The sequence below is a fragment of the Scardinius erythrophthalmus genome (genome assembly GCF_964197995.2).
Source record: "Scardinius erythrophthalmus genome assembly, chromosome: 20".
Lineage (NCBI taxonomy): Eukaryota > Metazoa > Chordata > Actinopteri > Cypriniformes > Leuciscidae > Scardinius > Scardinius erythrophthalmus.
In genome coordinates, this window is record NC_138240.1 from 11,028,843 (window position 1) to 11,041,735 (window position 12,893).

At 41.0% G+C, this 12,893-nt stretch overlaps 1 protein-coding gene across 1 annotated transcript in view; it reads right to left on the reverse strand.

Annotated features, from left to right (window-relative positions):
• Window positions 1-6,994: 6,994 nt before the first annotated feature.
• Window positions 6,995-12,893, reverse strand: part of LOC308680184 (uncharacterized protein C1orf21 homolog) — a 32,555-nt gene continuing 26,656 nt past the window's right edge. The window contains exons 4-6 of the mRNA XM_081348169.1: window positions 11,243-11,313; window positions 9,410-9,470; window positions 6,995-8,548 (exon numbers count right to left, since the gene is read on the reverse strand). Of these exons, the coding sequence (XP_081204295.1) occupies window positions 8,507-8,548; window positions 9,410-9,470; window positions 11,243-11,313 (174 nt within the window). The 3' untranslated portion in view covers window positions 6,995-8,506. The remainder of the gene's footprint in view (window positions 8,549-9,409; window positions 9,471-11,242; window positions 11,314-12,893) is intronic.

The window sequence follows — 12,893 nt, forward strand, 5'->3', positions numbered from 1 at the left end:
CCAGTGAACATATCTTGTATGCCTAGTGCACTTAAAAGTGAAAAAAGGTGCAAGTGCACATGCAATGAAATCTAAAAATTAAGACTTATTTACGTATGGTCAATAGACGGAAATGTATAGCCTATTAAAGACCTGTAAAACTGCAGGTTCTCCTTAAAACCATATTTGACATTAGATAAGGTGATAAAAAAAGTATGTTTTCATTTGGCTGACAGAAAAACTCAGAGCACAAAGCAGCAGACTGCTGGCTCAGAGCTCTGGCGGGTGCAAACCTGGTTTCCGTCTGCTACGTCCATGTCTGGTACAAATTCTCACATCAAATGAGTTATTCTGACAGTTACTGCAACATTTTCCATTGCCAGACATAGGCTACATGAGAAGTTTGTATCATGCCACTGGTGTAGGCCTATTATGCATATGCCAACACCAGAGTAATCAAATGTTACTTCATATTTCAAGAAAAGTGGTTGTGCTTACTGTCAGTGGGGAAAGGTGACAGGTTAGTAAACTGAATTTTGAAAGCGGGTTTTTGAAGAGGCTAATTGAAGTTCTGTGGGAATGTTTTTAAAAAGATGAGTGAATGGCAGAGTGTTTATAATTAGGACAGTAATGGATCCCATTTATAAAGGGCTCCTACAGTTAAAAGCAAAATTAGGCATGTAGGAAGTGTATAATGGAGGAGAAGAGAGGGATGGGAAGAGAAAAGAGAGAGATATTTATGTGCGAAATGAGGATTGGGGAAACTGAAAAGGGGAAAGAGGGTATAAGAGAGGCCTGCTGGATTGAGTTAGATGTAATTGCTGTGAGCTCATGTTGGCAATGTAGAGTGACAACCAAGCCAGAGCTCTCACAGGGCTAAACCCAACTCTCTCAATGTCATATCTTCCTTTCTTCCACTTCTCCTACACACACCAGATGGAGCTCAGACACACACATACACACTCTCACACATTAACCTTACAAAATTATCATTCAGATCCACTTCAAAAACTAACCATCGTGAAGCCCTCTGTGCTCCATTCCCCTCACCGCTGTCCTCTAGAGAATAACAAAATCACCAGTACTAGCTTACTAACACTCTAAAACTCACATTGTGTCACACCAGCACACCACGTGAGAGAGAGAATACGGCCAAACTTCCAGAACATGTTGTTCTCTAATGAGTTAGCATTCACATGAGAAGGGATTTATTGGGTTTTACCTCACAGTGGAAAGAATATTCTTTGCCCATTTTTGCCCATATTCCTGACCGTATGGTTTTCCTCTTCTCTGAAGATACGGTTAGAGCTGTACAAGAAGGCCGAGATGAAATAACCACAGGTCATGCGTGTATAATGTGTGACAATGTTGAAAATATAGACGGACAGTGTACATGAGATTTCATCATGGCTTGGCTTCGTGAACGAAGATTTGGGAAGGAAATCCAAGTTTTCTACAGGCACGCTGGTGGCTGACGAGGCCTATGCGGGACAGGCAGGTCCTGCCACAACTGCTGCAGGTAAAGGTCTGGTCCAGGATGGGTGCTGAGGGGACACGTTTTTTTCTTCTTCTCCTTTTGTCCTCCATACTGGCCCTGCGAGCATCTTCAAAGAGGGAGGTGGCCTGATGGACTGTGCGCCGCCAGGAGTCGCGATCAGCTGCTTGTGTTGCCCACTGACGGTGATCGATGCGGCAAGCAGTGAGGGACTTCTTCAGCAAGTCTTTGTACCGCTTTCTTGGTGCCCCGATGTTACGGTAGCCAGAGGACAATTCCCCATACAGCACGATCTTAGGTAAGCGATGGTTCTCCATCCGGGAGACATGCCCTGCCCAGCGAAGTTGTACCTTGAGTACCATAGCCTCAATGCTAGTGACCTCCGCTGACTCGAGGACTTCAGTGTTGGCAACAAAGTCATTCCAACAAATGTTGAGGATAGTGCGGAGGCAGCGCTGATGAAAGCGCTCGAGGAGTCTCAGGTGATGGCGGTACGTGACCCATGACTCAGCGCCATACAGGAGAGTGGTCAGCACGACAGCTTTGTACACACTGACCTTCGTGTCTTTTTTGAGGTTGTTGTTGTTCCAGACGCGTCCGTATAATCTGCTGAATGCTCTATTTGCCTTGGCCAGCCTGTTGTCGATTTCTTTGTCGATCTTGGCGTCAGACGCGATCACGCACCCCAAGTAGCTGAAATGGTGGACAGCCTTCAGTTCTGTTTGTTCGATCGAGATACTTGGTGGATGGTACTCTTTTTGTGGTGCGGGCTGATGCAGAACTTCCGTCTTCTTCAAGCTGACTTCAAGGCCGAAGATCTGAGCAGTTTTTGCGAAACAAGGCGTGATTCGCTGCATAGCTGTCTCTGTGTGAGCAAGGAGGGCGGCATCATCAGCAAACAGCAGCTCCCGGATCAGTAGCTCCATGGTCTTTGTGCGGGCCTGCAGACGCCTCAGGTTGAACACGTTCCCATCGAGACGAAAACGGATGTATACGCCATCAACGTCGTCAAGGTCCTCTGTGATCTGCTGGAGCATCATGCTGAACAAAATGGTGAACAGAGTAGGAGCAAGAACACAGCCCTGTTTTACACCGTTTGCAATAGGGAAGGGCTGCGAAAGGACGTTGCCGTGTCTGACTTGTCCAAGCTGGTCTTCATGAAGCTGGATGATCATGGTGAGGAACTTCGGTGGGCAGCCTAGCTTTTCCAGAATTTTCCAAAGTCCCTGCCTGCTCACGGTATCAAATGCTTTTGTCAGATCCACAAAGGTGACGTACAGCGCTTTGTTTTGTTCCCGGCACTTCTCCTGAATCTGTCTCAAGACAAACACCATGTCTGTGGTTCCCCGGTTGGCTCTGAAGCCACACTGTGTCTCTGGAAGGTGATCCTCTACTATCACGGGTACCAGTCGATTCTGCAGAACTCTTGCGAGGATTTTGCCAGCGACGGACAGAAGTGTTATGCCTCGATAATTAGAACAGTCTGACTTCTCCCCTTTGTTCTTGTACAGAGTAATGATGACTGCATCACGGAGGTCTTGAGGGAGTTTTCCCTGCTCCCAGCAGCAGACGAAAAATTCATGGAGTTTGGTGTGTAATGTTGGGCCTCCGCTCTTCCATACATCAGGAGGGATGGCATCAACTCCTGCAGCTTTTCCACTCTTTAGCTGTTTAACCCTCTGGGGTCCTTCGTTTAACAGTCACACTCAGGACCTTCGGGTCCAAATGGACCCGGAGGGCGGGATTAATATATAAAAAAAAAAAATCATATATTTTTTTTTTTTACTTGTTTTTTATAATATTTTTTCTTTTCTTTTTTGGTGTTTTGAGATAATTTTTTGATTTTAATTAATATTTATACAATAATTATGACCCATTTTTTCCCATTGAATATAATAGACATTTTTTATATACATATTTTTTATTTTATTTTTATTTAAAAAAATGTGTGTGTGTGTGTGTGTTTTTTTTTTGCACTCTTGATGTTTTAGAGATTCACCCCTTCACTGTTGAGTCCTTTTTTTTCTGCATCCTGGCTGATTTGTAGCTTGTATGCACAAAAAAATTCTGTGTTTTCATATTTTTGACAATTTCCCATTCATTTCCTATGGGGGTCATTTTTGACCAAAGAGCAGAAGTGTGACATGCTTGGATCATGACCCAAATATTTATTGTGTGTTCACATACCTAATACCATAAAAGTCACCAAGTTTCGGAACATTCCGATGAAGCTGTGATTTTTAAAAATTCAAAACAGATTTTTTTAATCTGAATTTATTAGTGTGTATGTGTATAAAAGTGTGTTTGTGTGTGTGTGTGTGTGTGTGTGGATGTGTCTGTTTTGCACTCTTGATGTTTTATAGATTAACCCCTTCACTGTTGTGTGCTTTTTTTCTGGATCGTGGCTGATTTGTAGATTGTACGCACAAAAAAACTCTGCATTTTCACATTTTTGCCAATTTCCCATTCAATTCCTATGGCGGGTCCATTTGGACCCGAAGCTCCTGAGTGTGACTATTTTTTTTACAACCACTTAGACTATTCAAATCCTGTCCCCAATTTTTTGGGGTGTTCATATACCAAGTACCAACAAAGTCACCAAATCTCGGACCATTCCGATGAAGCTATGATTTTTAACATTTTTTTATTTAAACGCTTCGGGTCCATTTGGACCCGAAGGACCCCAGAGGGTTAATGGCTTCCTCAGTCTCTTTTAGTGTTGGTGCCACATCCAATTCAGTTTTCACTGGTTGTTGTGGGATGCGGTCAATCGCTGGTTCTTGGACTGAGCGGCTAGCATTGAAAAGGGTGTAAAAGTGTTCAGACCAGCGCTTCAGAATAGAGTCCTTTTCGGAGAGCAGTTTTTTCCCATCTGCACTCCGCAGGGGGCTCAGGATTTGGTACGAGGGACCATATGCTGCTTTTAGAGCTTCGTAGAAACCCCTATAGTCACTATTATCAGCGCAAAGCTGAGTTTTTACTGCGAGGTTGGTCCACCACTCGTTCTGAATCTCTCGCAGCTTACGCTAGAGGGTACTGCATTCCAGACGGAAGGCTGATTTTTTATGTGGGCAGGACGGTTGGGCCAGGTGGGCCTTGTGTGCTGATCTTTTCTTTGACAGCAGCTCCTGGACTTCTAAGTTGTTCTCATCAAACCAGTCCCTGTTTTGCTTCATGGAGAATCCGAGGGTATCTTTAGATGTTTGCAGAACAACAGTTTTGATGCGGTGCCACAGCACTTCTGGGGAAGTAGGCGAGTCGGCTAGGCAGATGGGTTCCTCTAGCCCAGACCGTAGGCTCTCCTGAAAAACTGCTCTGACTGCGGCGGACTGAAGGCTGCAGACATTGAGCTTCTTCCTCGGGGCGCCACCTATCCTTGGTTTGGGCTTAAAGTGAAATCTAATTTTGCAGCGGACAAGGCGGTGGTCTGTGTGACATTCTGCGCTGGGCATTACCCTGGTGTGAAGGACATCTTTTAGGTCACGCTGGCGCACTATGATGTAATCAATAAGGTGCCAGTGTTTTGACCGAGGGTGCATCCAGGTTGTCTTCAGACTGTCCTTCTGCTGGAAGATGGTGTTGGTAATGGAAAGTTGTTCCACCACATCCCAAAGATGCTCTATTGGGTTGAGATCTGGTGACTGTGGGGGCCATTTTAGTACAGTGAACTCATTGTCATGTTCAAGAAACCAATTTGAAATGATTCGAGCTTTGTGACATGGTGCATTATCCTGCTGGAAGTAGCCATCAGAGGATGGGTACATGGTGGTCATAAAGGGATGGACATGGTCAGAAACAATGCTCAGGTAGGCCGTGGCATTTAAATGATGCCCAATTGGCACTAAGGGGCCTAAAGTGTGCCAAGAAAACATCCCCCACACCATTACACCACCACCACCAGCCTGCACAGTGGTAACAAGGCATGATGGATCCATGTTCTCATTCTGTTTACGCCAGATTCTGACTCTACCATCTGAATGTCTCAACAGAAATCGAGGCTCATCAGACCAGGCAACATTTTTCCAGTCTTCAACTGTCTGGAAAGTGAGCCCTGTCTGGAAAGTTTCCAGTGAGCTCGTGCAAATTGTAGCCTCTTTTTCCTATTTGTAGTGGAGATGAGTGGTACCCGGTGGGGTTTTCTGCTGTTGTAGCCCATCCGCCTCAAGGTTGTGCGTGTTGTGGCTTCACAAATGCTTTGCTGCATACCTTGGTTGTAACGAGTGGTTATTTCAGTCAAAGTTGCTCTTCTATCAGCTTGAATCAGTCGGTCCATTCTCCTCTGACCTCTAGCATCAACAAGGCATTTTCGCCCACAGGACTGCCGCATACTGGATGTTTTTCCCATTTCACACCATTCTTTGTAAACCCTAGAAATGGTTGTGCGTGAAAATCCCAGTAACTGAGCAGATTGTGAAATACTCAGACCGGCCCGTCTGGCACCAACAACCATGCCAGGCTCAAAATTGCTTAAATCACCTTTCTTTCCCATTCTGACATTCAGTTTGGAGTTCAGGAGATTGTCTTGACCAGGACCACACCCCTAAATGCATTGAAGCAACTGCCATGTGATTGGTTGATTAGATAATTGCATTAATGAGAAATTGAACAGGTGTTCCTAATAATCCTTTAGGTGAGTGTATATATGTATGTCCATCACTGTCCATCACAAGGCTTATAAATTATAAGGGCTTATATATATATAATTTATAAGCCTTGTTCACCAATTATTGGCTGTTATCTACCATTTTTACTGCTTTTTGGGATCCCGTTGCTAGTCAGAATACTGTAATACTGTAAATAAAATGTATATATATATGTATATATGTATGTGTATATATATATATATATATATATATATATATATAAAAATAATCTAAAGATACATTTAAATATTGCATTCTAAAATATTGTGCATGTTTTCATTACATAATATAGAGAGTGGGAATATTTGTGCGTAATTAATTAGTCACAATTAAGCACTGAAAAGTACTAGTAAAGGCAAACATTATTATAAGTACTGAACAAAAACATTTAATGAAATGGTGACCAATCACAGCATCTAAAATATTCACTATGATAAAAAATAAAATAAAAATCAGCCTAAAATCATGATGCTCAATCAATACAAAAAAAGTTCCGCTCTTCAACCTCCAGGTGGAGGCAAAACACAACAAGTGAATGAAAACAAAATGCATAAATGCTTCGAGTTGGTTCGTCAACAGCTCTGTCTTGTGTGAGGATTCTCCGACAAGACGTGACGTTGCACAGCAATTTTATTGTTAAATATTTGTAAAGTGTATTATTTTAACTCATGGTGGAAATGCAATCTGCACATTTTTGCATTTGAAATTCAACCCCAGAAACCGATAAGTATTTTTAACGTTATGAGTCAGACCACCATCAGGAAATATGACGCTAGAATGGATTAATGTCGTCAGCAAAGCAGTACGTACCCACACACACACCAACCAAGCAACCAATTAATCGGTGAGACAGCACACAAATAGAAACCATAGCTCCTGTGTCTTATATTTTAATAGAAAAAGAAAACATATTGAAAATAAAAAAGGATTCAATCCAGTAATTATAATGACAGATGCTTGGCCAACGCTGTGTACTTAAAGTGACCCCACCCCACCTCACCTCATACTGGTTTGGTGGTCTCCATGAATTGTAAGTGTACAGGCTGACAACCAGATGCATTTTTGCCAACACGACTAAATAAATACTATTGAGTGAGAAAGGCAGGGTGAGGAACAGAGGTAAACACTGTAGCTAAACATACACAGGTCTACAACAAACATTTCATCCGTTTGACAACGATTAACACAGTCAGACCTGGCTCTCTGACACAGATTAACACAAACACAGGCTTTAAAACACACACACACACACACACACACACACACACACACACACACACACACACACACACACACACACACACACACACTTAAAAAAAGGACAACCCCAGTTCTTTCATGGGACAGCATAAAAAGTCAATTCAGATCTTTAAGTTAAATGCTGCCTGTTTACGAGTGGCTGTAATGGATATATTTGGATATGTGTGAGGGTAACTGCTGGTAACTAGTGTGACTATTTCCGTCCATTTTGTGAGAATTTTACAAATAATAGCAGGATATACAAATTGAGAAGTGTATGTGGAAAGGGTGAGAGGGTGTGGTGATTATTTTAGCTTTAAGTCTTTCTCTATGTATGGGTGTGTGCGCAAGCGAGTGTGTTATGGGGTCACTGCACAGCCCTGACCTTCATAGCACAAACTTGAGGAGGTTTGATCTATGCAATAATTAAAAAAAACAACACATTTATGGAACAGTCGACAAATTAAAAAAAGTCCTTCAAAAGGCAGGAGTTCAGATCAAATGTTCTAAAACTTGCCACATCGCTCTTATCAAAATAATCAGACAGTTCGGTCATATAGTCGCTCTTAATAAAATATCTCTCTTGTTCAAACCCTCTCCCCCCAAAAAACCTGCAACCCTCCATCTTTACATTCACTCCACACTATCTCCAGACGATGTTCGTAAGCTCTCTTCCCGTTTCTCCATTATGTCCGTTCTTGCCACTTAAAACAAGGACTGGGAGGAGCATCTCGCTTTCCCCGACATAATCTCTCTCTTTCTCAGATGGCTCCGTCACAGCCAGGCGGAGGAAGGGGCCATTTCAATGCTGGCCGTAGGAGGACAAGAGTGGAAAGGATGGGGGGGGGGGGTCCTCATTTCACATCAGAGTGAGTCTATGTTGATAATACATCAATCAAGCTGTTCTTTCTTCACCCAGAACCATCTAGATCTCGAAGCAAGGCAACCCCAAGAGAGGAGAAGAGGTCAAGGGTGCAAACAGCCTATGAGGAAAAGTCCTGCGTATTTTCGCTCTCACAAGCACACTCTCTCACGCACTCGCACGCACACTCGCTCTCAGATCGACAGTGTTACAGACATAGGAAACACTGATTTTTGAGTTCACACTCTCTCTCCATTTCCATCTCTGGCAAGATCTGGCACCGCTCTGCTATGTCACATCGTCTTCCTCCTCAGAGCTGTAGTCCCGCCCCTGGAGAATATGGAGAGAGAGAGAGAGAGAGAGAGAGACAGATAAAGAAAATAACCTAAACTAAAAACTCTACAAGTGAATTCGAGTTGTACTAACTAGCAAGTGCGATGAGCAACACTTCATCAAACATGGACAAAGAGAGACTGATTGTGAAAGCATTGGATATTATAGTGCAAGGTGATAAAGTTCCAAATGGAAAACCATAAATATCATGAAAATATTAGCGTCTATGTTTTACATAGCACAGTATATTGGATGAGGTCTCTGTTCGCACACTGTTACATATACATTCTATCTATCTATCTATCTATCTATCTATCTATCTATCTATCTATCTATCTATCTATCTATCTATCTATCTATCTATCTATCTATCTATCTATCTATCTATCTATCTATCTATCTATCTATCTATATATATATATATATAAAATCACTTAAATGACAGTACGGACATTTGGTCCTAAATGGTTCGAAAAACAGTGTAAGCCCTACAGCCTTTATGTAACCTTGTTTCAACTCATTTAAAACAAAAATCTAAAATATTTAGATTTAATCCATTTTAGACCAATTGATCTCAGGCCTCAAGAGAGACACAAAGATAGATAAGAGAGGGAGAGACAGGAGGAAGTAATGGAAAAAAGCAGGGCCATAAATATATCATTTTATCTCCAGAGGTTACAGGAAGTTCCAGACAGGCGATGCATATGGCGAAATGACAAGACAATCTTTTAAATGTCACAATCTAGATAAACGAGCAGTCCATAGAAGAACGGCTTCATGTACACTGTCCCTTTAAAATCTCCAACCCATCTGCTCCCTCCTTTACTTCTGTGCCTCGTTTTTTCCTCCCGCCCTCACCTTCTCAATCTTCTCATCCAGCATTTTGAAGAACTCCTGCTGGCTCTCTGATGTATGTATGCTGAGAGAGAGAGAGAGAGAGAGAGAGAGAGAGAGAGAGAGAGAGAGAGAGAGAGAGAGAGAGAGAGAGAGAGAGAGAGAGAGAGAGAGAGAGAGAGAGAGAGAGAGAGAGAGAGAGAGAGAGAGAGAGAGAGAGATGGAGAGGAAGTTAGTGGGGGTAGAAGAAGGGAAGCAACAAATACACTCGAATTTTCCATTACAAGCATAAAGAACAAACTCTCACACACACGCACACAGCTACCAGCTCTCATAGGATCCAGAGTGGCTGGGCAGGAATAATTTTTATAGACGCATTACAGCGGGGACCATAAACCCTTGCCTTTATACACACACACACACACACACACACACACACACACACACACACACACACACACACACACACACACACACACACACACACACACACACACACACACACACACACACACACACACACACACACACACACACACACACACACACACATTAACTGACCATTACTCGACACACATAAAACAATAATGAACTGTTCGTTCTTAATGAACATGCTCTAAACACAATTTATTTCCATCTAGATGTTGTGAACACCATAAGTATTAGTTTTCTGTGTAATGTGTTTGTAATGTCCATCAAAGCCCAGTGGAAATTAAAGTCATAAACAAATAAAATAATGATTAACCGATCATAAATTCATTTACACTTAAAGAGTTATCATTTTAAACATTGAAACTTATATTTTAACTAACTACTGCTCAGTTAAAAACTATATAATGTTCAATAAAGAGGTTTTTTATAAAGAACAAAGATATTTTCATTTGCAGTTTTCCATACAAACACATGGAAATGAGGACTGGGGCAGTTTAGTTCCAAAAATGACAAAAATCTCAAATAAATGAATAATGCTATCCGTCAAATTCATCCCTAACTTTATTGTATACATTTCCTTTTTTTCCTGATTATAGCTGCGTTTTGGGCTGAAGTGCGCAGTGATGCCTGGAATTAATTTGAGTGCAAAATGTGCAGCACTGTCATATAAAAAAACATTAAAATGAGAAAACTTTCATGTTTTACATATCATGGTTATCATAAATCCAAGTGTATTGCAACACCCCTAGTTTGAAACTGCATGAGGCTGAATAAATGACAAAATGTTCATCTATGGTTGACCTATTCCTTTAAAGGTGCAGTAAGTGTTTTCTGAGAAAACCTGTTGAAAGTGGATCAGACCGAGCACAACAACACACTTGTTGCCAATCAGAAGTAAGATACGTCCGCGATAATTAATGCGATATTGTCAGCTTCCCAGCCCTAGGTGTGTTTGTTTGGATTGTTTGCAAATATCAACAGCATTTCTCAGAAGTCACGTACTGCACCTTTAAATGACAGTTCATAAAGAAAGTAATTGTAAAGTGTTAGCCTATTTTCATTTATTCTTTATTATATTACATCACAATTTTGTTATTGTTACTGATTCTTTGGAAATCCAATTTCACTAGAAATAATTATGCCAATAAAGCACTTTTTAAATCGACAGTTACATCCGACGGCAATGAACACATCATGTTTACAAACAATAAGTTGTGAAACATATGGCACATCATGCTCAAACAGAACATGCAAATGAGATCCAGAGGGGATAAGACAAGCCACAAAGCAAAACAAACCACACGCAATTTACAGACTTTTGGCACGTTTAACAGAGCAAGAACTCTAATGCCCACACCCACACACACAAAGCAAACAGAAACACACGCACACCGTAAACAGCAAGACATGTATAAACCCACTCACTTCGTCTTGTTGGCGCTGGGCCCAGGCACCTCTTTGTGCTGTTTGGTCCTGTGCAGCGCCGAGCTCTTCTCCTGCAAACACACCCGGAAAACAACACGTTTTCACTTACTACTATTCACAACAAAGCCAAATTCAGCCTCTGCCGACTGTCTCTGGTGGCCCTCCTGTGCGGAGGCCCTGTCGGCTCCTGGACGCGGGCCAGAACCAGCTTCTCTGTCTGGAAAAACAGCATGATAGAGAGGCCCTGGGGAGTGACCTTACTCTGGCCACTGCTAATGAGAATGCTGCCCTGCTGAGAGACAGCGAGGAAGAGGGCAGCGTCTCCATTTCAGGACACGGGCATCCGAACACCTGCTCTGCATGCACAGCTTCATTAAGCTGGCCAGTTTATATCAATGAAAAATAGGACATGTTCTATTTGAAATAAAATTCTTCTGTGTACTATGTAGTAGAGGAGTAACAATGTATCGTGTCACAATATATCACAATACAAAAAAATGCAACAATATGTATTGTGTGTAGTTCACCCAAAATAAAAATTATTACTGTGTGAGAAAAATAATTCTATGTATCAGAGTTTTAGTGTCAGTACTACATTAAACTACTTTATATGTTGTATATAATGTATAATAATGCAATGGGGGAATATTTGTGGGTACTGAAAATGCCATGTCTTATGATACCCGTAAAAAGTGGCCTACATTATTTTAATATATCTAGTTTGTGAGTGCAAGCATATTTGTCAAACATAATTGTATTTTCAGCTTCAGAATTTTTATTCTGGTGTCACCATTATCCTGTGCACTGGGTTATCAGCACCAAGTTCAGGCCTATTCATTTACACCAACAATGTAATATTAAATTTAGCATTTTAATCAATAGTACACTTTTTGTTAACCTTTTATCATATGTCTTAGAGTATCGCAATAATATTGTATCGTGAGTTCAGTATCATGATATGTATCAAATCGTGACATGAGGGTATTGTTACACCCCTACTATGTAGCCATCCTCGTTCACAATACAACCAGACCATTTATGGAAACTAAGATGCAAAAACACATAATTCTTAACTTCTTATCTAGGTTATAAAATTAAACTATAAGCATTAAGGGTAGAATTATGACAACTATTTTATTATGATCTGAAATCTGGTCACATTTCGAGTTTTATTTCTTTGTTTTGGTATATTATATAATTATATAAAAAAAAACATGAAGACACAAATATAACTAGAAGGATGATCAACATTGTACTGTACATGCAAAAATGTGTAGGTTGAGAACTATATTTTGGATGAGAAATGAAAAAGCAATGATTCATTTTACACCCCAAGTGAGCACATTTGCATTTACATTAACATATGATGACTCACATTTGCATACCAAGGTCAGTATTTAACAACTTGGCAGTGACATTATTTCTCATTTAACAGGTGAAAAGTTTAGCCAATCATAACTGAGGTAATTTACATTAAGTCTTGTAAGTAAAGTAGCTAGTAGTAAAGAGAAAGCAGAAAGTAGTCATATACAAGAAACCTTGACATTATTTATGTCAGTGGGGGAAAAAAATATGCGAGTGTATAGAGTTTTACATTAGAAAACAGTCAGTAAAATAAATGATTAATATAAAAGCGTTCTCATTAGGTAAA